Source organism: Paramisgurnus dabryanus, chromosome 14 (assembly GCF_030506205.2).
Source record: "Paramisgurnus dabryanus chromosome 14, PD_genome_1.1, whole genome shotgun sequence".
Classification (NCBI taxonomy): Eukaryota; Metazoa; Chordata; class Actinopteri; order Cypriniformes; family Cobitidae; genus Paramisgurnus; species Paramisgurnus dabryanus.
The window spans coordinates 12787375-12813968 of NC_133350.1; the positions used below are offsets into that span (position 1 = coordinate 12787375).

Here is a 26594-nt window from a genome sequence, read left to right on the forward strand (position 1 = left end):
TCTCTTTCTCTTTGAACTAAATGTCAGTGCTGTGGTTGGATAGTGCAGATAAAGGGGGCGGTATTACCTTATTCTGACATCACAATAGGAGCCAAATTACAATGACCTATTTTTTCACATGCTTGGAAAGAATGGTTTACCAAAACTACTGGGTTGATCTTTTTCACATTTTCTAGGTTGATAGAAGCACTGGGGACACAATTATAGGAATTAAACATGGAAAAAGTCAGATTTTCATAATATGTCCCCTTTAAGCTACATTTAAACTAAAGTGTTTTTTTTTTTATGTAGCTTAAATACATTGATTGTGACCACTTACCTTAAAAAATTGTGTAAATTGAATGAATAATTTTGAAGATGGGATGAAATGTTGTTCCCGTTTTGTTGTTTGTATGTTTGAAAGCAGAGTGTCTGTTCTTACATTTGATATAATTTAGGGATGCACCGAAATGAAAATTCTTGGCCGAAACTGAAAACCGAAAATGAGGAAACCAAGGCCGAAAAAGCGAAACCGAAACACCGAAATAAATTATTATGCCAATTATTAGTACAAATGCATTTATGGATATCACTGTGTACTACCTTTACTAGGGGTGTGTGACAGATCACAAAACTCACGGTTCAGATCACATTACAGTTTTTGAGGCACGGATCGGATTATTTTTCCGATCAGCAAAATGGGGGTGGGGAAAATCTAATAACAAATAAAGAAATTACAAACATTTATAAAAAAGAACAAAGCTGCACATTAATAAGGGCTAACATTAGCATTAGGTACAGAAATCGAATTAAATGAGTCATAACACTGTCTTTATTGTATAAATTAAATATATTATTATTTTTAGAGCTATTTGTCTCTTTGTTAGACTTTAGTAGATTAATTGAGGTTACTGTCTCTTTAAATAAGCAGAGACTGGTTTATGACTGTAATATATACATACACTTAAGACATAAACAAATGTTTTTATTAGAAAAAGAATACTTTGGAGATAATTTTGTTTATATGTGCCCTGTCAATAACAGAAAGATTTTACGTTCGCATGTTTGCGTCTCACTCGTGTGTGCACTATTGAGGGCACTTAAACGCGCGCGCACATAGAGAACAAAGGCGAATCCCAAACAGTGCAGCATAAAAACGTTACGTTGTTTTTCATTGCTTTATTTGGCAAATGTATGTTAATGGACTATACAGTATGAGACACATTTGCGCGACTCTCTCTAAAGTTTACACATCAAGAGTTCTGATCTTTGAAGGGCGTACTCACTGTGATGATCACGTCTGGACTGGACACAACCGCATGTGCCTCTGTGCGTACTTTAGCGCCTTTTTGCGCTTAAATACATCCACGCCGCATACATGTTGCTTCAGACAAGCACGTGCAGGTCGCGGTTTCTGTTTGCGTCATCATAACATTTCGGCCGTATTGTTTCGGTGATAAAAGTCTTTCGGACGAAATTTTCGGTGGCCGAATATTCGGTGCATCCCTAATATAATTGTATGCTTATATATTAATAAAAGAAATTTTTTTCCTGGAAGGCATTTTGTGAAACTTTTGTGAAAATCACAAAAAATGCTGGCAGAGTAAGTTAATAAACTGGGTGATAAAAGGATTAAATGTTTGCAGTTTTCTTTGTAAATACATGGCAATGGGGAAAATGCTACTTTGAAGATGCTAAAATATAAGAATATATTATAAAACATACATAATGTCACAACAACATAACTCCCCTAGGTCCATAAACAGTTTACTAATATTTAAAAATGTGAAAAAATAGTAAATATGAATAAGTAATACTAAACTTTTTTCCTGGTAGTAAGTATAAGTATACAACTTGGGCACAATTTACCCAGAACTTCTAAAGCCTTATGATGAAAAATATTAAATGTAGTTTATGTAAACCAATTAGAGTCTTTGTCTTTCCCTATTTCTCTCATATCCATTGAATATAGGATGTCATTGTGCCAGGTTTGACATCTACAATGTCAAATAACATTGTTTCTCACATGTTTTGTGTTTTACATACATCAACACGAGGGCGAGTAAATGCCGACAGAATATTCAATCTCGCCTGAGCTACACCTTTAAGACGAACAGGGTTTCCTTACTAGCTCGCATTTATAAAAGAAGCCCAGTCTATTAAACAGAATGAATAATACACAAAGCTTTAAGCAAACACTCTCGTCTCCTCCACAGCCTTTCAGCGATAGATGGTGAGAGAGAAACAAAGGCTGACACCTCGTTTTCTTCCCTCGAGACAGACATTATCTCTCTTTTCCTCTCACCCACTGTGTCTCAGTCGGTCTACACGCACTTCTTTCTGTCTTTCGTTTATTTGCTGTCTCAAACTTTCTTTTTTCTCCCCATGTCCCTAACTTCTTTCTCTGTCTTGTTCTCTGGCTCCAGGCAGGGCACATTTTCATACATTTCCATTCTTAACAAGAGGATAATCGTTGCCTTTCTTTATAAAGCACATTCCTCTTTCTCCGCCTCGCTCTCTCTCACGCAGGTTTAACTCCAGCTGTTGATAAAACAATGCCAGCGCGTCTTGGGAGCAGGTGAGCTCCCATTTACTCCGCAATTACCTGTGTAATTATGCAAACTTTTAACTGGGAGGAGGTAAGACTGTGCCGACTGCGAGCGGTTCGAGGAAACACTGAGAGGGTGACGCACGTGACCGGGCCGGCGTTCCCCGGTGCCAACCGTGCTAAAACGTGTTTAATTAGAGCAAAGAGGAAGTGAGGTTTGTAATCTTACTTCATCAGCTGCCAAACAGATGTTGAACTGGAGAACGAGAAGGTGTTACACTACACACCTCGAGGAGGTGTTACGCTACAAAGCTCCAGGCTTTGGTTGTACTCGGGTTATATGAGTGTTCCTGTATACACGTGATGATCAAATGTATGCCTTATAATGCACTGTAAGTCGCTTTGGATTGAAGCGTCTGGTAAATAATACACAAATGAATACAGTAGTCAAGCTTGGTTACAGAGACAAATTCTTAACAAAGCCATAGAAGAACCATTCAGTCAAAAGTACTTAGAAAAAACATGTTCATAACTTTTTTACGTCTAAGAATCTTTTTGTAATACAGAAAGGTTCTTTAGATGTTAAAGGTGAAGCCATTCAGCCAGAAATGGCTTTTCTATTGTCAAGCACCTTTTTTAAGTGCACTGCAAAAAAATGACTTTCTTACACTAAAAAAAAACTTCTGGACATCGGTTGCACATGATTAAATTAGGTTTTCTTAAAATGAAATTAACATTAACTCTTTCCCGCCAGCATTTAAAAAAAAAGTTGCCAGCCAGTGCCAGCATTTTTCATGATTTTCACAAAAGTTTAATGCCTTCCAGAAAATGTTCTTCTTTAAATATATGAACAAACAATATATCAGATGAAAGAACAGACCCTCTGCTTTCAAACAAAAAAAACCCCCGTTTCATCCTACCTCTCAAACATGGGTAGGTTTCTTCAAAAACACCCAATTTTGAGCAAAAAGCTGAGATAATTTCATTTTTGCAAAGGACTTTTGATAGAGATCAGATGCAGAGCGATCTTTAAAACATACACGGAGTTCTTTCTCTTTCACGTGAGGTGCTACTTCCGGGTTGTATAAGTTGCGGAAGTGCGCCACCTGGTGGATAATAGCGGTATTGTGGAAAGACGGAAAAACTCGTCATTGGCGGGGAAGCGTTTTTTCTTAATTGACGAGATATCTCGTCAATGGCGGTGAAAGAGTTAATTAAAATAATTTTCATTTTAAGAAAACTTGATTCAATCATGTTGAACTGGTGTACATAATTAAATTATGTAGATTCAACAATTGTTTTTAAATTAAAATAATACAAAAAAAAAACTTTATTTAATCATGTGCAACCAGAGATTTTTTTCAGCAAGTATTCTTGTTTCAGTACAAATATAAAAAATCTTAAATCAAGAAAATAAGTCTAATTTTTAGACCAAAATATCAAATTTAAGTGATTGAAGTGAAGAAAAATTTTCAAGATTTTTTTGCTTACCTCATTGGCAGACTTTTTTGCTTATTTTATGCACAAAATCACTTAAATGTAATATTTTTGGTCTAAAAACTAGACCCATCAAGAAAAAGCATCTTAATTTAAGAATTTGTAGATATTTTTACTGAAACACAGACAAAAATACTAAGAATTTTTTTTTACCCCACTGACAGATTTTTTTGCTTGTTAGCACAAATTCATTTCAATTAAATGTTTTTGTCTAAAAAAAGACTTATTTTCTTAGGTAATTTTGTCAGGAAGAAAATGCATCTTTCTTATAAAAATATATATATATTTGTACTGAAAACAAGACAAAAATACTAAGTAAGAAAGTAATTTTTTTGTAGTGTATGAAGAACCTTTTCAGCATCTTCTTTTATAAGAGTACATTTTTATTTTTCTGTAAATGCCTTTTAATTTCTCAATTAAAGTCTAAATTATACTTCTGTTCAGTGTAATGCAGTATTTTTTTACAGTTTTACTATAAAAAATATAAACCAATGCATTTTGAATATCCATAAAGTGCAAAAAATATTCGCATATTTATTGTATAAATATTACAATAAAAATACTGTTTATATTTTAATATTGTGAATATTTTAATAAACAGATAGGAGGGAACCGAGGGGAAAGTAAGTGATTTTCTCCGAGCCCGGACTACATTTGCATTCCAAATTATGATCTTAAGGACGCAACTTTTGACAAAGATGAAAATTATTGTAATATTTCGTCATCGTTTCGTAAATTCCTTAAACGGTAATTTGTTTCTTATAAGGCGTTGTGTTTCTGGTTTCATGTGTTACAGTAACACATCCTGAAGTTTGCCTTCTCAGAGTTGTTCCAATATAAAAGTAAATCAGGTTTAAATGGCAGGAGTTCCTGTCGAGACAAGAGTAACACTGAAGAGTCCCGCTTCTAATACTGTTGCATTATGTTAAAAATTATTCTGATTTGATTTAATTTAATTTTCATGTTACTGTTGAAAATCTTTTTATTTTGAAAAATTCAAGTTTGTACTGTCAGGTTGCCCTTGAAACATTTGATGAAACTGAAATTTAAAATGAAAATGTAATTTAATTATTTTTTGCAAAGATAAAAAATGTATCTTTGTCAGCTAGGATGAAAGTAACACAACAGAACAAGTAGAAAAAGTAACAACTTATGTTCAAAGTGAAATTATACTGAAGTCGTTTGTTCTAGATTACACCACACCAACAATATATCTCTGTCTAAACATGATCTTTTAACCTCCTAAGATCTGAGCTTTGGTTTGGCTTGCATTTTAGATTTCTTCCAGCTATTTGGGGTAAGGTAGAAACAATAAATATACTAACAAAATATTTTTCTTTGAACATGAAGCAGTGTAATTGTCCACGTTTGTGTACAACAGTTTCCAGTTACACAGAATTAAGTATTATGGTGCAAACAAACAAAAAGTGTGATGTCCACGTATGTGGACACACCTGGTCTTAAAAAGTTTTTCTGAAAAATTGTACTTTCGCCCCTGTTCTCTAATAACATCCACCTGGTTATCTTCTATATTGTGAGGTGGCTGATTTTTTGTTTGTAATATCAAGTATATGAAAGATGACATTGATGATGATGTTCAGAGACATGAGCATGAATGTATTTCCCAGCAGCCCTCTTGTCTGTTTTCATTGGCTGTTCCTAATTCAGTTTTGGCAGTGTTAGACACTGGAAGTGAATTGGAATATTGGACTGGTTGCTGGACAGTTCTTTATGCTTTTGGACCAGTTGAAAGCACCAGCTGTAGTGTATAGTTTGCATGCTAAAGTTACACAAAAAATAAGACACTCATTTATGTCACGTCTGTCCCATTAAAACGTTTTACAAAAACGTTTTACAAAATGCCTTCCAGAAAATATTTTTCTATAAATATGTAAGCATACAAATATATCAAATGAAACAACAAACTTGCTTCAGTATAAATTGGGTAAGAGCCATCTAGTGGATAACAGCGGAATTACAGATTACCGTAAAAACTCATTAGTAAAGCGTCATTGGCGTCAAATGTTTACTTTTAATTGACGAGATAACTCATCAATGGCGAGGAAAGAGTTAATGTATAGCGATTAATCAAATAACAGTGTAAAGTATAAGTAGTGCTGGATCACTTATCTCTGCTGATCTCAGGACAGCCGGAAGACAGCTAGAATTCAACCTGACCCTGAACGATCACACAACTGTTCTGCCCTACTCATCACTGGTTCCCATGACGACAGAGATCGATGAGTGATTACCTGAGGCTTGGGGTCAAATGATTCATTGACCCCTGAATCTGACCTAACAGCACTGCCTACTGAATCGGACAAGATCTCATGTCAACAGACCGACCCGAACACTCGCACACCACGTCGTTACGTCTCATGCCAATCAGAGAAAAACATATTTAAGCATCAGAAACAATCTCTGACAACCAGACGCAAGACTGCTGCAAAAGGGGAGGCGTGTATGCAAATGTGCGTATCAACTTCTGTTGTGTCTGGATTTGAGCGAATGCAAATAAAGGTGTTTGTGTGGGAGGCAGAGGGCGGAGCATTAGGGCACAGAATGAGAGAAACGGGAAAGCGGATGAGTTAAGGAAATACATGTGAGTGTGTGAATGGATCGCTAAGATACTGAATGTGTTTAAATCCAGAGCCTTAATATTAAATAGAAAACAGATTGAAATAGTGGCGTGTAAATAAAACTAGAGTGAAAAGTGAAGAGAGACAGGACCTTTCACACTGCACTTCAAAGCCAATGTGCTGAAATTAATTGACTGAAAGATATCGGCAGTTTAAAGGTGAAATAGGTTACAGACAGAAGTGGAGCAATTGTTTTCGGTTTGCCTGGGGCTGTGTATCTCCCAGTTCATCTCTACTTCTCTCTTCATGGCTCTCACATGTTTAAGCACATCATCAGACAGATCTGGTTCTGAATGCTGATTGGTCAATACAGTGTTTCTTAAATGGTGCAAGAATAGACGAAAGGATAAGATAAACAGTAAGTCCTGATGCTTTATCGGCCAACCTGGAGAGAAACCATATTTTTCGAACTATAAGTCACACTTTTTTTCATAGTTTGGCGGGTCCTGGAACTTGAAGTCAGGTGCGACTTATACGTCAAAAATATTTCATATGAACAAAGAAAAACCATTACCGTCTACAGTCAAGAGAGTCCGCTCTGTGCTCCTCCTGTATTTATGTAATTCAATGGATTCAGTAATGAGGAATGACTTTGGGACTTTTTTTAACTTGATTTGGCTTGTCGTGTTAATTTTGCCTATTCAGTCTCTCAGGTATGTTTTGAACGCTATTGCGAATTGTGTAAATAATTGTTTATTTTACTTTAACATGTACGAACACACAGGTTAAATGTCTGTTCTTCGTCTTGGATTTTGTGCGACTTATACACTGCAAAAATTTTTGTATTTGTATTTTTGTCTTGTTTACAGTAAAAATATCTAACAATTCTTAAATTAAGATGCTTTTTCTTGATGAGCAAAATAACCCAAGAAAATAAGTCTAGTTTTTACACCAAAAATATAAAACAAGCAAAAAAAAAATCTAACAATGGTTTAAGAAAAAAGAAATCTTACATTTTTTTCTTAAAACTAAATTCAAGAAAAATTCAAGAAAAAAATGCTTACCCCACTGGCAGATTTTTGTGCTTGTTTTATGCACAAAATCACTTACATTTTGTATTTTGGGATTAAAAACTAGACTTGCTCATAATTAAAAAGCATCTTAATTTAATAATTTTTAGATATTTTTACTGAAAACAAGACAAAAATACTAAGAATATTTTTTCTTGAAAATCATTTTTTGCAGTGTTGAATTGACTTAACTTCGTGTTGCTTTTTTACAGTGTAACAATGACACCACACTGCAATGACTAAAAAAAATGACTTTCCTACTTATTTTTTTACTTATTTTGTCTTGTTTTCAGTAGAAATATATAAAAATTATTCAAATATGTATTTTCTTGATGAGCAAAATGACCTTTCACCGCAAAAAATGATTTTCAAGAAAAAAAAATCTTAGTATTTTTGTCTTGTTTTCAGTAAAAATATCTAAAAATTCTTGAATTAAGAGCCTTTTTCTTGAAGAGCAGAACGACCCAAGAAAATAAGTCTAGTTTTAAGACCAAAAATAATTTAATTGATTTTGTGCATAAAACAAGCAAAAAAATCTGCCAATGGGGTAAGCAAATTTTTCTTGAATTTAGTGTTTAAGAAAAATGTTCAAGATTTTTTTGCTTTCCCCATTGGCAGATTTTTTTTGCTTGTTTTATGCACAAAATCACTTTTATTTGATATTTTTGGTCTTAAAACTAGACTTATTTTCTTGGGTCGTTTTGCTCATCAAGAAAAAGCATCTTAATTTAAGAATTTTTAGATATTTTTACTGAAAACAAGACAAAAATACTAAGAAAATGTTTTCTTGAAAATCATTTTTTTGCAGTGTAGAAAATAAGTTGTTTTTAGAAAAATAATATAGAATTTAAGTGAATTTGTGCTTAAAACAAGCAAAATATCTGCCAATGGGGTGAAAAAAAATCTTGAAATAAGTTTCATTTTTCAACATAATTCAAGGAAAAAATCAGATTTTTTGTTGTCTTACATTTGCTTATCAAGAAAATGCATCTTGATTTAAGACATTTTTTGATATTTCTACCGAAAAGCCAAAAATAATAAGTGAGAAGGTATTTTTTTTGCAGAGTAACCACACTTTTAAAATTCCTGGGTTGTTTCAAGTCACGGTAGGGTAAAATATGGACAAACTCAAACTCCTGGTTTAAATATTTTACCCAACCATGGGTTGAAACAACCCAGCATTTTGTTTTGGAGTGCAAGTCTGCAAGTCAATATTATTGAACATCTCAATAACATCTAATCAAATTGATCCAGAACCAGATTATCTACAGTCAATGTTAATTTGAACTCCATACTCAAAGCATTTAATTGTACCATTTTATTAACCCTAAGCAATTTTAGGAGAAATAAAGCTTCTGAAACAAAGTAATCCCAAATAAAACACAACTATAAAACTCCATAAAAGCTCAAAAGCTTTGAAAAAGCAACTTCCTTTGAACAATAAAAACACCAGTATGTACAACTCCAGTATACTCTTGAAAATTGACACTGCGATACTATGAGTATTGCTGTTATTGCTTATAATGTTCCTCATTGCTGTGAATAATGTATCTGTAATCTAAATAAAAATATATGTGCTGACGCTAAAGGGAAAAAAGATATCAGTTGCTTTTTTAACCAATATAGACTCTCTCTCCATTTCATACATTGAGTCATAGACAAACACACACGACATTCACAACACACAGTACACAAGCTCAATAAAATACAGACATGACACACACCACAACATCAATACTGGAAGACCACACACACACAGAGACACACAAACATGCACACACGCACACACACAAAGTATAAAAGACCTTGTGGCTGAGAGCCAACAATGATCTCAATGGCTCCTTGCAGGAAAGAGAGGCGTATCGATCGTTTCTCAAGACATCTCCTGCGTGTGTGTGTGTGTGTGTGTGTTTGAGTACACATATATACTGTATGTAGGTGTATGTGCCTATACTGTTTGGCATGCATGTTATATAAACAGCCTACATCTGGCCCTAAAATGGATTATTCAGCAAGAATATTTTATGTGGTCTGACATAAAAAATGGTTCACATCAGACCAAAGGAGCGAGTCGAAGAGTCCATCACAAAAGACCAACCTTGATTGATTGAATAAAATATTATTTCCCCACCATCGGTTATCTCTGATGTGATTGCATCTTTTTGCTCGGGAAACCACACAAGCCATCGTCCGTCTTATCGGACTCGTAGGTCGAGATACAAACAGAATGCACACGAGGCAACTTTATATGTCTCTTACTTCCCTGATGCCTGTACCAGAGCCCAGCATCACGGCAGGGATTGATGCTGTGCTTATTGAACATAACGCCGGACCAAATTGCCTCTCTTGCTTTTACACTGTGAATAATGCAAAAGCCACGTAGTCCTTTGAGCACAGATAAATAATCTATGTAAGCTTACCGATGGATCGTGGTCGGGGCTTTCCATAGCTGACCGACCCACTGACTGATCAGGATAAAAAAGTGAGATTTAAATAGTTAAAGCATTTGCAAAGGCGATAAATTCTTAACACTTTATCTGTCATTCATACATGAGGAAATATTTGTAAGCCTAAGATATAAAGTTTTGTAACCTGCCTGCACCAATAGCATAAATAAATTAAAATAAACGCTTAAACTTTGACAACTGATGGTTATTTCTCTTCAAAACATATAGAGATGACGTTTTAAAAGTAAAATGCAGAATAAGACAAAGTGCTGGAAGAAAGATTTCACACACGCACACAGATTTCCTATTCAACAACAAACATGTCAATGTTTGCAAGTGAATCATTCCTATGCAATCACTGACATCCATTTTACAATTATACAATTTACATTTTAAGCAGCATTGAATCATTCCTCTAAATTGGTGTCTGCTTTTAGCCCAATCAAATAAAATGTTATACAGAAGTGTACGTGTTTATGGAGAAGCACATTAGACCAAACACATAATTCGAGGAAAACGCTCTTCTATTCAAGAAACATCGACTCCCTTAGCTGGCGAGATTAGCTTTGACAAATGTGCAATATGCCGTTTCATGTCCACAAAAAGCATAAAGTCAGGGAAAAAAGAGAGAGAGATTTAAAGAGGCAGATCGGTGACAAACACAAGTTGACAGCTTTCAGCACCATTGGCAGCCATCTTGTCTCTTCCCGCTTTGGGATTTCCCAGCAGCTCCGGCAAATAATCCATACGCTTTTATATTCCCGCTCTGTACCTCACACGCTCACACGGTGTTCTCCTCAGAGGCCCGTCTACGATCGTCTTACTCATTCACAAAGTTTCTTTCTGTATTTCTGCCTCGGTTTCTTCGCACCAGGGATTCGGGGTTCGATACACCTTCCTGCTGTGAGATCCAAATTCATTTGAGTGGAGAGCGAGGAAGAGGGGTGTGAGGTGAGAATCATTGAGACGAGAGAGCAGGACTATCACATACTAAGTCACACGGCTCGAACCCGAAGACCTGAAGAGACCAGCTGCTTAAGCAAGAGTTTAACCTGGTGCTTACAACTGCGGTCAGGTCACACCAGAAACTCAGCAGATCAGTGATTGGTCAGAGAGAATCATCACTACTAGTAGACATGTCCAAATTTGAAGGCTACAACTGTATTCTAAGACTGATTGTGTTAAAGCCAGGCACGTGCACAGATAGGGCTCAACCTGTGCAGAACACATGCCCTTTTTGTCCTTACACTCCGAAGTGCCCTTTTTTGGAGGTGTTTTATTATTTTTTTAAATATATAAATTAATGCTATTGTTAAACATTTACGTCTGTCTGTGTGTTTTACAAATATATTTATCAAATAAAATTATTAAAAAACTAAATATTTTTGGATCCGCTCAAACTGTCTGTCAAACCTCTTAACTCCGCCCCCTGAGTGCAGCGAGCTGAAGTTCCACAGCAGTCAGAGGCAGCTGAACGTCTTGCAACGGTAAATAAGTATCTTGTTGTTTGAGTACAATGCTGTGTCATTACGAAAGAAACACTAGTATGTATATAACGGCGCATGTTTTATAAATTTGAGCAGAGCCGAATTATCCATAGACGGGATTGGTCGAGTGGGCAATCAGGGGGCACTAAGGGCTCCAAACTGCAGCAAGGGCTGGCGCAAAATGCGACCAAATTGAGTTTTGACAAAGCGCGAGCAGTTTTTAAACAAGTGTTCACCCATGTGAAGGGCACCCGTGACAACAATACGGAATGCACGGTCAAGTTTTTACCGTTTTTTTTTTGCATGACGCGTATTAATCGTTTAACTAAAGTCAACACATCTCACGCGAGAAGACGCGCCCGCGCGGGTAAATGTTTAGCCTACATTAACACCAAAAACATATCAGATTAGAAAGGTCTTAGACATCAGATGCCCAGTTGGGAAAACTGGATAGAGACGAAAAACGTGTAAAGGATACAAGTATGTACATTATATTGCCCTGTCACTCATTACAGTATGCAATCTGGATATAATTTATTGTATATGCATGTATCTTATGCATTGAATTAGTCAAGGGAGTTGTATGATTATTTGGTTCATAACTTTTTATTCTGAAATTAACTGCATAGAGTTAAGTCTATTTAGTATTTAGTATATTTTTTTAGTAATGCAGTTATTTGCACCTTCAAAAGACCAAGGTTCCTGGTCCTCAGCACCAGGTAGGCAGATACATGTTGAATATGCTTATGGTATGGCTATAGTATAGTATAATCTCCTATTTTGATCTTTAATATCCTATTTCCCCCTCTTCTCAATCACATATCAATCACACAAACATGTTAACCAAATAATACAAATTAGCTTATAAAACCAAACAGAATACCTTTTTTTCTTCAAACATATTTTTATGTAACTTTATGTATGTAAGCAGAGGAAAAAATTTAAATTAATATATTCTACAATTAAATAAGAGCGAGCACTTCACAAACACATGACTACAAATAGGCCTAATACAGACAAACACCCAGGATGTAAATTGTTAAAGCCAACTTACAAGGGCAGATATCCTTTGCACTGTATAATGCCAAGCTATCATAAAATGTCATTTTTCATTCATTAATAGTGATTTTTTTCAATCATTAATAGTGAATAAATAAAAAGCTATTAAGATGATTATTAAGTGATATTTATTTGGAGGGGGTGTCCTTTTTCAGTTTCAGCACATGCCCCTCAAAAGGTCTGTGCACGGCCCTGGTTAAAGCAGTGTGATTGAAAGATGGTAGGGCTGTCCCAAATTGAAGGTTGCATGAAATAAAGCCTAAAAAATGTGTCCTTATTTCTCCACGCTTTTAAGGATAAATGGATTCTTCACAGCCTACACTGCAAAAAATTACTTTCAAGAAAAAAAATTCTTAGTATTTTTGTCTTGTTTTCAATAAAAATATCTAAAAATTCTTAAATCAAGATGTATTTTCTTGATGAGCAAAATGACTCAAGAAAATAAGTCTAGTTTTTAGACCAAAAATATCAAATTTAAGTGATTTTGTGTTCAAGAAAAATGTTCAAGATTTTTTTGCTTACCCCATTGGCAGTTTTTTTTTGCTTGTTTTATGCAAAAATTTTTAGTCTTAAAATTAGACTTATTTTCTTGGGTCGTTTTGCTCATCAATAGATGGTTTCATCGGACGCACGTGATACACGTCTGGATCCGAACCTTACTTTCGGTTTCGTTTATTTAATGGTCTGACTAGTTGCTAAACTGATCTCTTGAACAAATGCCTCCTCGAAAATAACAAATGTTTTGGTTTCCTAGGTAATCTATGTGTTGTTTTGTTTGCTTGTTATATAAATAAACTATGTTTAAAGAATTTGTTGTTATTTATTATTAGCGGAGTTTACCGGAAGTTACGTGCGGACCGCGACAGCGGCTTGTTTATGTTGTTACCGCTGAAACGGTCTATACGTTGTTTTTAGAAAAATAATATAGGATTTAAGTGAATTTGTGCTGAAAACAAGCAAAATATCTGCCAATGGGGTGAGAAAAAAAAATCTTGAAATAAGATTCATTTTTTCTTAAACATAATTCAAGGAAAAAAAATCAGATTTTTTTGTTGTCTAACATTTGCTTATCAAGAAAATGCATCTTGATTTAAGACATTTTTTGATATTTCTACCGAAACGCCAAAAATAATAAGTGAAAAAGTAATTTTTTGCCGAGTAACCACACTTTTAAATTTCCTGGCTTGTTTCAAGTCACGGTAGGGTCAAATATGGACAAACTCAAACTCCTGGTTTAAATTAACCTAGAAAATGTCCATATTTTACCCAACCATGGGTTGAAACAACCCAGCATTTTGTTTTGGAGTGCAAGTCTGCAAGTCAATATTATTGAACATCTCAATAACATCTAATCAAATTGATCCAGAACCAGATTATCTACAGTCAATTTTAATTTGATCTCCATACTCAAAGCATTTAATTGTACCATTTTATTAACCCTAAGCAATTTTAGGAGAAATAAAGCTTCTGAAACAAAGTAATCCCAAATAAAACACAACTATAAAACTCCATAAAAGCTCAAAAGCTTTGAAAAAGCAACTTTTCAGAGAGAAATTTAAGTGATTTTGTGCATAAAACAAGCAAAAAAAAATTGCCAATGGGGTAAGCAAAAAAATCTTGAACATTTTTCAAGAAAAATTCAAGACAAATTTGCTTACACCACTGGCCAATTTTTTTTATTTGTTTTATACACAAATAACTTAAATTTGATATTTTTGGTCTAAAAACTAGACTTATTTTCTTGGGTCGTTTTGCTCATCAAGAAAAAGCATCTTAATTTAAGAATTGTTAGATATTTTTATTTAAAATATTTTTTGCAGTGCATTTTTTGAAGTGTAGGCTATCCCGAGATTTATTGCGCACCTGTAGCGGCTGAATTTAAGGACTGGATATTTTAAAATAAACATTTAAAACCTAAAATAAAATATGAAATAAAAGTGTGTATTTAGCAGAGAAAACTTCTTGTCCCTCTTTTAGTATTTAAGCAAAAATACACTGCAAAAAGTGATTTCAAGAAAAAAATTCTTTATGCATAAAATCAAAATATTTTTGGTCTAAAAGACTTATTTTCTTGGGTCGTTTTGCTCATCAAGAAAAAGCATCTTAATTTAAGAATTTTTAGATATTTTTACTGAAAACAAGACAAAAATACTAAGACATTTTTTTCTTTAAAATAATTTTTTGCAGGGTACAGTATCTGCCAATGCGGTGAGAAATGTTTTCTTGAATTGAGCATTTAAGAAAAACGTAAACCTATTTTAAGATTTTTTTTCTTACCTCATTAGCAGATATTTTTGCTTGTTTTAAGCACGAATTCACCTTTTTGTCTAAAAACTAGACTTATTTTTTAGGTCATTTTGCTCATCAAAAATGCGTCTTAAGAATTTTTAAATATTTGTACTGAAAACAAGACAAAAATACTGAGTAGGAAAGTAATTTTTTGCAGTGAACGTATCATATTTTCTAAAAAATATATATATATTTTTCTGGTTCCATATTTATTCTAACAAGTCAGAAACGTATCCGCCGTGTCCCGCTGACAGGCGTGATAGGCGCATACAGCAGGTGATGCAACTTATGGATCCTCTGAAGGCTAGACCTTCTCATTTCAGTTCTCTTCGTGGACTTCGGAGAATGCGACCTCCAAACAACGAGTACTCGCTTTCAAGGACACGTCCTTCGAAGGAACCAGCCTGTCATTGCTCAATACAAGATAAGCCTACTCTTGTGCGCCATCGACCAAGTGATGTCATCGTCTGAGCTTTGTTGTACGAGTTCCCAAATTCCCTTTTAACAGTGAAAAACATCCACATGGCAAGAATCAAGAACACAATTTATATGCTTCTGTGTTGTGCGTTTGTTTGTGTTGCATTTACAGTGATGTCACGGAATAGAGGCGGGGCAACTATAAATCCCACCCACTTTGAAACCCTACTAAACTGCAGTGGAAAAGCAAACCAAGCTACACAATGAAAAAGACTTTAAGTATAGAAAGTTTATGAATGTATTTAGCAGATTTTGGCTTTAGCGATTGAATCCTGTAAATGAAATCTGCTTCGATTACTGGCTTATTGATTAAACATCACATTTAGATGCAGTAGATTACATAACGTCTACAAACCACTATGCTAATAAATATCATGGCTGACTTCTATTAAAATCTGCACCTAAAGGTCCTAAAGAAACATTGACAAAAATCTCTGCCGCCAAACTCGGTTGAGTTACAGTAACATTAAAGAAGTCACAGACACAATAAGCTGACAGCACACAGATGTTTGTGTATTTAATATGTAGGTTGTCATCTGGAAGAGGCTATTTTTAGACGGTTCTGTTTAGTTGCAATACATTGCTAAATCTTTACACAAAAAACTCCCGTCAGACATGACAAAACAGTTATTTTTCAGTCTTGCAATTGTGAAGTGTTGAACTACTGCGCAGAATTACGAAATCACAGCTATTAAAAAACATTGGACCAATCGGATTTCACTGTGGGCGGGGCTACCTAACACAACCCAATAGAAAACTAAACTAGAAATAGAAATAAAACCATTGTTTCCAATATCTTTCTACAGTATTTTGAGGTAACAAAGTCTATTTTACGTTTGCACATTGCAGTCTCTGATGATTTTATTCTCTTTCCCCCCGCTGGTGATGAGTTCATTAAAAAAAAAGATTGAGTTTAATTGACAGGGTTGTTGGCCTTTCTTTTGTCCATTACACGAGAAATGTAAGTCTGCATGTTTCTTCACTTCTCTCCAGGCATTAGCAGCCATGCTAATAGCCTTGATTTATTCCTGTTGGTTTAATCCGTGAGTCTCCAGGCGAGCAGAGAATGAGTCACATCTGTTCTCTCCTCACACTTATGTTTTCGGATGCGTGTGTGTATGTGCACGCACAACAGATGTGTAGACGTGTATACGATTCAAGCCAACTTGGTTCCGGAAGTTGTCCTATCATTCATTTTTGACATGAACAAAACCAATAAGTTACGCGGTAACGCACAATATTGCACTGTAGTTCTGTACTTCTACACCACCTGACAGCATTGTTTGTGTAAAAGTGTACTAGCATTGATTAACAACCTTAAAGCTCACAATGGTTCTGTCTTTATAGGTTTACAAGTTACCACTAAAAATCAATTCTCCATTCACACACGGTGGGTTTGTTCCTTTATGACCCACCATTTTAAAAGTGTATGGAATAAAGAAATATGCTATAGTCAGACTATACTGAACAAAAAATATGCTCAAATATTAAAAGAAAACTAATAAAGAAAATGGTTACTGTAAAAGTAAAACACTCTTTTCATCTACAGCTACACAGACTGTTCATAGATACTCTCACAAAATAAGACATCATAATCAGCTTGATAGCAATAAGCTATTTTTAGACCATTGAGATTTTTTCACTGTGCCATTATTTTAATGACACATTTACATTACTGTAATGAGTACAGATGTTTGAACTTTTTCTTTAATTTAATTAGATTTTTATTTACGGTAATACAGTCCTTTTTCTCCAAAGTAATGACACACAAACTTCCCCACGGGCTTCAATCACAGTTAAATCATCTTAGGTTCCTTTAATAGTTAAACTAGCAACTACTGCAATTATCCTTTCTGTCGTCGTGACTACTGCTCCCATGGCTACAGCTGCCATCACTACACTCTTAAAAATAAAGGTGCTTCATGATGACATAGATGAACCATTTATGGCTAAATGGTTCCATAAAGAACCTTTAACATCCGATGAACCTTTCTGTTAGAGATGCACCGATTGCATTTTTCCTGGCCGATTCTGATTTCTCTTTAGGTGCGACATCCCGATATCAATTTTTGCTGATTCCGATTTTATTGGTTAAACACATGTAAATATTTCTACTGAAACGATACACAGGCCTACAGATTTCCAGAGTCTTTAAAATGAAAGTTGCGTCCCAAGATTGTGTTCTTGTCATTTAGATCTTAATATATCTAATGATGTGAACAGCAAACTTGAAAACAAAAAACTAAACGAAAAGACTTATCACTGTTGCCCTTTAAGCGCCTGTGAAATGATCATCCGTCAGGCTGTCGTTGGTTTCGACCTGCTGTCCCTCCAGACAGAAACATCTTGTATGATTATTGATTCAACATCAGCTGTCCACCCATTTTCTATCATGTTTTCAAAGTGTCAAACAAATTTAGAAGAATGACCGGCATTGAAGAAAAAGCCCTGAGAGATATTACACAAGCACCAAACACTTTTTACCGACATACAAAAAGACTTTTCACATCCGTCATGCTTTACTTACGGAAGTATGTAAGGATGTTTCTTAAATTCTTTTGGTTTTATGTGCTATAATTATTTGCATTGAAAATAGGAATATTTCACTGTCTTGTCATTACATACATTCATACGTTTCTTTCCGCTATTACAACATTAAATAAAATATTTTTTGAGTGAACTGTTCCTTTAAAGCTTACACATATCTTCTAACCATAAAACTGAAATGTTTACTTGTATACAAAAAGTAAAAACTTTCAGGGGATCGAATGGTTTCCATGAGCAGGTAGAGGAGGCGCCTGCGACTCGCACTCATCTGTGCATCTGCTTTATCACGCAGCTAAATCTGCAATGTGCTGACATTTCTCTTCATTAGAGTCAGTGAGTGGGAACGAGAGATCCAGAGACATGCTTCATTACGGCTCTTCATTTAAAGGAGCAACGCCTGAGCTGACACATTAGAGTCATCCGCATGGGGATGGCCAGCGTTACGATGAGAGGTGGTGGGGCAGGTTTTGGAAAGGTTGTGTGGTGATACACCAGTGGACAAACACATATTATCTATTTCATGATCTCATGCTCGCACAAGTTAATGCACGCTGATGGACGTACATATTTAAAAAAAACATAAACAGAAGAGCCGAAAGATAAAGATGCATAACTTAAGTGTATACTGTAGCTCTGTCAGACTTTAAAAACATTGCTCTGTCAAGCCCAATGTTGGTCCAACCAGCAGTGTGAAGTAGTGATGCTTGCAACTCATTTTAAAACGTAAACAATCTCTTACCTCCACTCCCTGCACTTTGAGCTTCATGTGATCCTCCCGTGTGGTTTTACCATCTTTCCTCTTCTTCCAGCAGTAGCCATCTTTCCTGTACTTCACCTTCTTCCTGTTGTAGAGTATCATAGACCCATTCTGTGGCCTGAGAGAGAGAAAGAGAGAGAGGTTAGATGACCGCTCTCTCCTCTGAAGTTTGAGTTGTTATAGCGTATTATAATAATAATAATACTTCACCAAAAACATAAAAAAAACATGTAACAACGGCACACAAAATGATTGCCGGGAACTCACACAATGCAAAAAATTATTTTCAAGAAAAACATTTCTTAGTATTTTTGTCTTGTTTTCAGTAAAAATATCTACAAATTCTTAAACTAAGATGCTTTTTCTTGATGAGCAAAACAACCCAAGAATATAAGTCTAGTTTTTAGACCAAAAATATAAATTTTAAGTGATTTTGTGCATTTTGAAAATAAGAAAATAAGACAAAAATACTAAGAAATATTTATCTTGAAAATAATTTTTTTTGCAGTGCATTCGCCTCAATCGTGTCTTTCGAACAAGTTATGAATTTCAACACGTTGTCTTGCAAGCCAATCAGCGAAGAGCTTGTTGACAACATTGTTTTCATACAGTATAAGCAAGTGACTTCACTGCAAAAAATGATTTTCAAGAAAATCTTTTTTTAGTATTTTTGTCTTGTATTCAGTAAAAATATCTAAAAATTCTTAAATTAAGATGATGAGCAAAACGACCCAAGAAAAGTATATTTTTTAGACAAAAAATATCAAATTTAAGTGATTTTGTGCATAAAACAAGCAAAAAATCTGCCAAAGGGGAAAGCAAAAAAATCTTAAACATTTTTCTTAAACACTAAATTCAAGAAAAAATTGCTTTCCCCATTGGCAGATTTTTTTGCTTGTTTTATGCACAAAATCACTTATATTTTATATTTTTGGTCTAAAAACTAGACTTATTTTCTTGGGTCGTGTTGCTCATCAAGAAAAAGCATCTTAATTTAAGAATTTTTAGATATTTTTTACTGAAAACAAGACAAAAATACTAATACACATTTTTCTTGAAAATCATTTTTTTGCAGTGTTAATAAACAAATAATCCAGCTAGTAATGTAGGGCGAGTAACTGTATGAGCATATTCGCTTTGCTTTTGTTGTGCACACACCATAACCAAATCTAAACTAAGCGAAATAGACTAATAAATAAAAAAAAAGAGCACTGTGTTTGTGTTGCATTAGATATATCAGCTGAAAATGATGCTACAGCATTTGACGTAACTGTTTCCTAAAACAAATTAAAACTTAAATAACACGACCATAACTGAAACTAATTATGAATAAAATGTCAATCCAGTAAAATAATTGCGAATAACATTTTCTTTGAAAATAAATTAATTACTGCATTCAATCTCTGTCGGAATCTCATGTCACGACCATGATGCTTTTAGATAAAATACTGTAGTTCAAAATTACTTTAAAAAAATCAAGTTCCCCCCTTTTTTCCTCACAGTCAAACTAGGCATCACTCCAAACAACCAAATCTTCTGTCTTTAATGCCTGGACAAATCAGAGACCGGGCTCAAATGCACTTTAAAATCTGATATACAGCAACATCACACAGGATTCAGAGTCAACCACCAAGCTTCAGACTGTAGACTTGACTCGAATATGCAACTTTTTGCATATTGCATATTGTCTGTCTTTCCCTCAATTCCTCAAAAAACACATTACATGACTTAAATTGAAATGCACAGTCATTTGTGTCCATTTAGCAGTTATTTAATGATGGTCCGTTCACGTCTCATGGTCGGAAATTACTGGGGGCTTTGGGCAAAAATGCAACCAAGCTGAATTAAAATGCCTGCAAATTTAAGACTAGGGGCAAACATGACCTTTTTCAATTAGACAAAAAATGTATTATTACTGTATTACATTGATGGCAGCATTACATTTAGATCTGTTCACGGTGCATCATATGACTTTTCATGCGTTATTTTTGCAGCATTGAGAATTACAACAAGTTGTAATTGTGCCTGTTGAGCGGATGAATGTAATGGCAAATCAGTGGTGTTTCATTAAAAATTTTGGTTAAAGCATGCCGTGCATTCAACAAGTTTATCATTAACAAAAAACATTGTACTGTGAAGTCAGACTTATTATATGGCAGAAGTGAGTCATTGACGTTTCAGTGTTTTTTGGTAGCTTTCTTTATAGTTATTCATTGTTTTTGAATGTACTCCATTATTTGTTTGTGCAGTTACATTATATGCATACAAAATTATTAGATTAAAGTACATACAGTACATACTGTATATGTGTATATATAATATTGCCCACCCAGGATATCTGCCAGGATATAGTTGACAAGAACCGGCCATGTGTGAGAACAGCTCATTATTATCACAACTGTGTTTGTGATGAAGTAAAACATGTTTGCATGACAGATCACCCTACACAACACCGCTTCACTTTACATTAAGACTTTTATTATTGCACGTCACTCCCATTTAATGGGAATTGGTGCGATTCACAGGTTATGAACATGGACCGCTTCTCATTTCTCACCAGACCCGAGTGTTTGCCAAAACAAAACCTTCATGTAAAGCCAACGTGACCTGCCAGAATATGACATGCCAACCTCACAACCACATGTGGGAACAATGCTTTTTCTTCGTGTCGTTTTCTTTTTAGTGTAGTCATGAAACTACTGGTGTCAACTATGGGACTACCTGTAAGCCAAAATTCTTGTATTATAGGTTTTAAAATGTAGTTCCTGTAGCTCAATTGGTACAACTTTGTGTTAGAAGCACAAAGGTCATGATTCCAAGGGAGCACTTGTTGATAAAATGCATGCCCTGTAAGTCACTTTGGATAAAAGCATAAATGTAAACCATGTCATTTTTCACGCATGAAGAAAATCACTTTCATATAGTAAATGACTGCACATTCATCTCAGAACATTAAAATAAATTTCTTCCTTTACTGTGGGACGGATGTTAGCATTTTGTTTTGAACACTTCAGTGTAATGCTTAATATTTTAACAGGACAATTTATCGTGAGCATAAGCGGCATGCTTAGCTTCCTTCCTCAGGACCTTTCACGAAAGCCATTTTCTTTTTTTAATTGAAGCCAGTTTGTAGCAGAAAAAAACGAAGCACTTTAGCAGGGGAATGTGAGGTGAGCCCGGAGCAGATTTCCCAAAAGCAGCCGGAATGAGAGCTCTTCTTCGTCCTCTTTCTGTGTGTGTACTTAGGCGATCCAATTAATCTTATCAGAATTATACATATTTATACACGGAGAACAGGGCGAAAGGAACGCTAACCATTCTGTTATCAGACTCGGATGACGGGACGCCTCTTCTGTTTCAGCCACTTAATGTACCAGAGGAAAATGAAAATATGAAATGTTCTTTAAGGGACGTGTTTCTGTCAGAACACAAGGCTGTCTTAGTCAAAGGATGAAATGGATTTGATTAAACGTAGGCCGTCGATACAACTGTGCGGTACGTGGACTTGAGCGGAGCTTTAGATATGTTTATAATGAATAATAAATGGATTTGTATTGCCTCATACCGAATTCATAATACATCAAATCTAGCAGTTGCACTTGAGTGCAGACATGTTTTAAAGGATATTATAATGCAATCGTGAAATAACTCGACACGCGCCACCCTATATCACAGTAGGTGCGATTTTTAAAATGCACCAGTTGCAATATGATATTAAAAGGGCAACAGCTGCAAATCCTGTGCATGGGTTATGGCAATGTGCAAGAATTTCTTCATAACAACTTGGGAAAGTTTTAGCTTTTTAAATTCTCTCCCCACCACAGGTTCCTAAATTATTCATTTTTGACTTGGTTCATTTTACACACGAATACAGCTTCTGTTCAGAGTGGTGAAACAGAGATTTCTGAATAAGCTTATGTAAGTGAAAGACACCTTTGCAATAAATACAACAAAACACTGTGAAACCATACAAAACTATCTGGGAAACTCATAATAAAAAAGTACAGTCATGCATCGGTACGGTTAGTGTGTAACATCCAATGCATAAGATCATTGAAGCTCTCGCATGAATAAATTATTGAGTCCGGCCTGTATTATGACACAAAATTACAATTGTCATAACGCAGCAAGCAAATTTTCATTTAAAAGATGTCTAAGGCTGGATTTACACTGAAAATCTTTATGCCCAATTCTTATTTGTTTGACTCTGATCCGATATCTGCATTTACACAAAACACTTGGCAAAACAACATACTGACCCAGAACAGCGTAAGTAAAATGTTGCGATATGCAATGGACACAGACAAAATGATTATACAAGATTTCTGTCAAGAAATAAAACTTCAACATTACTGCACTAAGTTAGCCATCATCCTCCATTGCGCTACTAAAAGAAAAGTCATGTGATCGACGGTGATGTCCATCTGAGTTGATGTCATTTGTCAGCGGCATTTTTTTAATGACCCACGACACGACTTGAGATGGGAATATCTGATATGCCCGCTTACATTGTGGATGCGAATGCATGTATGCGATTCATATCCAATTAATTACCAAATATGAATGAAGCCTGAGAAAACCGGAATCTTTTTTTTAAATTGAGTCACTTCAAAAATGCAATGTAAATGGGGCCGTATAATCACCCAAACACAGCCCAGACGTCTAGGCTAAACAATTGAGCTGTCAGTGAAAATTTAATAGACAAAATAAATGAAATAAAAGAAATGAATAAATGAAACCAAACATCTTGTAATCACTGTTGACTTTGCAAGAGTATCTTACAAGATTTTGTGCCAAAAACGACAAATTGAAGTTTATTTTGGACACATGGCAAATCTAGAAAAAATTGTGATTACACTCAAAGGGAATGAACACAGCCACACACTGTATCTTGATGGGCAGGGCATCTGATCCCTGTATAACACATAAGCATTCCCAGTGTGTGTGTATAGTCACATTGGCATTTAGCCACCTAAAGGACGGGTTTTCCATATGGCACTGGATCTGATCTGTTTATCTTTGCTGGAGTCCTGCCTCTCCCTCTGTTTTATATCTCCTCACCTTGCCTGTTGATTTAATAAACGATAACAGAGGTGGCAGGCGGTTACAAATCACCACCTATGTATTCTCCCACCTGCCCAGTCCTCAATGTCAGCAATCACAGTCATCAATCAATCACCTCATTATAATGGTGACAGGACTGCGGACGATTTCATGAGAACGCATGTGTATATCCACATGTGGGGTTTCTGTGGTGTCTTTTTTCTAAGGGGGAATCATGAGGGTCCTTATCTTATCTTATAGAGATGCTTAGCCAAATGAAGCTCTTATGCAGCGGCGGCCGGTGACTTTTAAACACAAATTTAAAATATGTGTTTGGAGTGCTGTGTGTGTGGCTCGTCATGTCTAAATATGTGTTTGGTGTGTCATGTGAACTTATGTGCATCATGCGTCATGTCAAAATACGTGACTGCTGCACACGTGTCGAAACGTAATGATAAAAGAGAGATGCTCACGTTCATAAAATACACGCAAGACACATAGGCTCACATGATTGACATGACGTGTGATGCACATAGGCTCACGTGAAACACCGAACACATATTTTCGCAGGACGCATGATGCACATTGGCTAACATGACGCACCAAATACATATTTTGACATGACGCGTGATGCACATAGGCTCACAGGACACGACAAACACATATTTTGACATGACGCGTGATGCACATAGGCTCACAGGACACGAAAAACACATATTTTGACATGATGCATGATGCACATAGGCTCACATGACACGACAAACACATATTTTGACATGATGCATGATGCACATAGGCTCACATGACGCGCCGAATACATATTTTGACATGATGCATGATGCACATAGGCTCACATGATGCGCCAAATACATATTTTGACACGACGCATGATGCACATACTATAGGCTAACATGACGCACTGAATACATATTTTGACATGACGCATGATGCACAAAGGCTCACATGACGCACCAAATACATATTTTGACACGACACATGATCCACATAGGCTCACATGATGCACCAAATACATATTTTGACACGATGCGTGATTCACATAGGCTCACACGAAGAGCCAAATACATATTTTGACATGACGTGTGATTCACATAGGCTCACATGAAGAGCCAAATACATATTTTGACATGACGCGTGATTCACATAGGCTCACATGACGCGCCAAATACATATTTTGACATGACGCGTGAATCACATAGGCTCACATGACACGACGAACACATATTTTGACATGACACATGATGCACATAGGCTCACATGACGCGCCGAATACATATTTTGACATGATGCATGATGCACATAGGCTCACATGACGCACCAAATACATATTTTGAGACGACGTGTGATGTACATAGGCTCACATGATGCGCCGAACACATATTTTGACACGACGCATGATGCACATACTATAGGCTAACATGACGCACTGATTCACATAGGCTCACGACGCGCCTAATACATATTTTGACACAACACATGATACACATAGGCTCACATGATGCACCAAATACATATTTTGACATGACGCGTGATTCACATAGGCTCAAATGACACGCCAAATACATATTTTGACATGACGCGTGACTCACATAGGCTAACGACGAGCCTAATACATATTTTGACATGACACGTGATTCACATAGGCTCACATGACATGCCAAATACATATTTTGACATGACGCGCCAAATACATATTTTGACATGACGCGTGATTCACATAGGCTCACATGACATGCCAAATAAATATTTTGACACGACACATGATGCACATAGGCTCACATGACGCGCCAAAAACATATTTTGACATGACACGTGATTCACATAGGCTCACATGACACAACAAACACATATTTTGACACAGCACATGATTCACATAGGCTCACTTGACGCGCCAAACAGATATTTTGACATGAAGCGTGATGCACATAGGCTCAGATGACACGCCGAATACATATTTTGACATGACGTGTGATTCACATAGGCTCACATGACATGCCAAATACATATTTTGACATGACGCGTGATTCACATAGGCTCACATGACGCGCCAAAAACATATTTTGACATGACGCGTGATTCACATAGGCTCACATGACATGCCAAATACATATTTTGACATGACGTGTGATTTACATAGGCTCACATGAAGAGCCAAAAACATATTTTGACATGACGCATGATTCACATAGGCTCACATGACACGACAAACACATATTTTGACACAGCACATGATTCACATAGGCTCACATGACGCGCCAAACAGATATTTTGACATGAAGCGTGATGCACATAGGCTCAGATGACAAGCCGAACACATATTTTGACATGACGGGCTAAATACATGTTTTGATAAGCTTTGCATCCAGTGCCCTTGAAAAAGCAACAGCCCAGACAACCATTAAATAAACAATTTTTAACAGTTTCTGAATCAATTACAATAAAAATGTGCATATCTTTAATCTGTTAGGTCCTTATCACACCTGGGCTGTAGTTTGATTGACAAACCTTTTTTTTCACGCATCGTGTTAAATAAAACCTATCTTACAAGTGTTCCAACAAACCTGGGGCTACCGACAGGATGGCTCCTGTTTGTCGGCTGGATGAAGCTGACGGAGGTCATGACAGTGATGGGTGGAGGGCTTCGTCTACGTCTGATTGCCTCCAAACAAGAAAAGCCTAAAATGTCCCTACATGGCTTATCGAAACAGCAGACCCCGAGGACGGCTTGAAAGGGTATAAATAAAGGCCCGTCTGTCTTCACCAGCCCACAAGTGGATTAGAAATCAGGCGTTTGTGT

The 26594-nt window shown here is 35.8% G+C and overlaps 1 protein-coding gene across 9 annotated transcripts in view; it reads right to left on the reverse strand.

Annotated features, from left to right (window-relative positions):
* Positions 1 to 26594, reverse strand: part of camta1b (calmodulin binding transcription activator 1b) — a 374086-nt gene that overhangs the window by 95935 nt on the left and 251557 nt on the right. For all 9 annotated transcript variants that reach the window (XM_073811853.1, XM_073811852.1, XM_065259154.1 and 6 more), the window contains one exon: positions 18719 to 18854. In XM_073811853.1, the coding sequence (XP_073667954.1) occupies positions 18719 to 18854 (136 nt within the window). The remainder of the gene's footprint in view (positions 1 to 18718; positions 18855 to 26594) is intronic.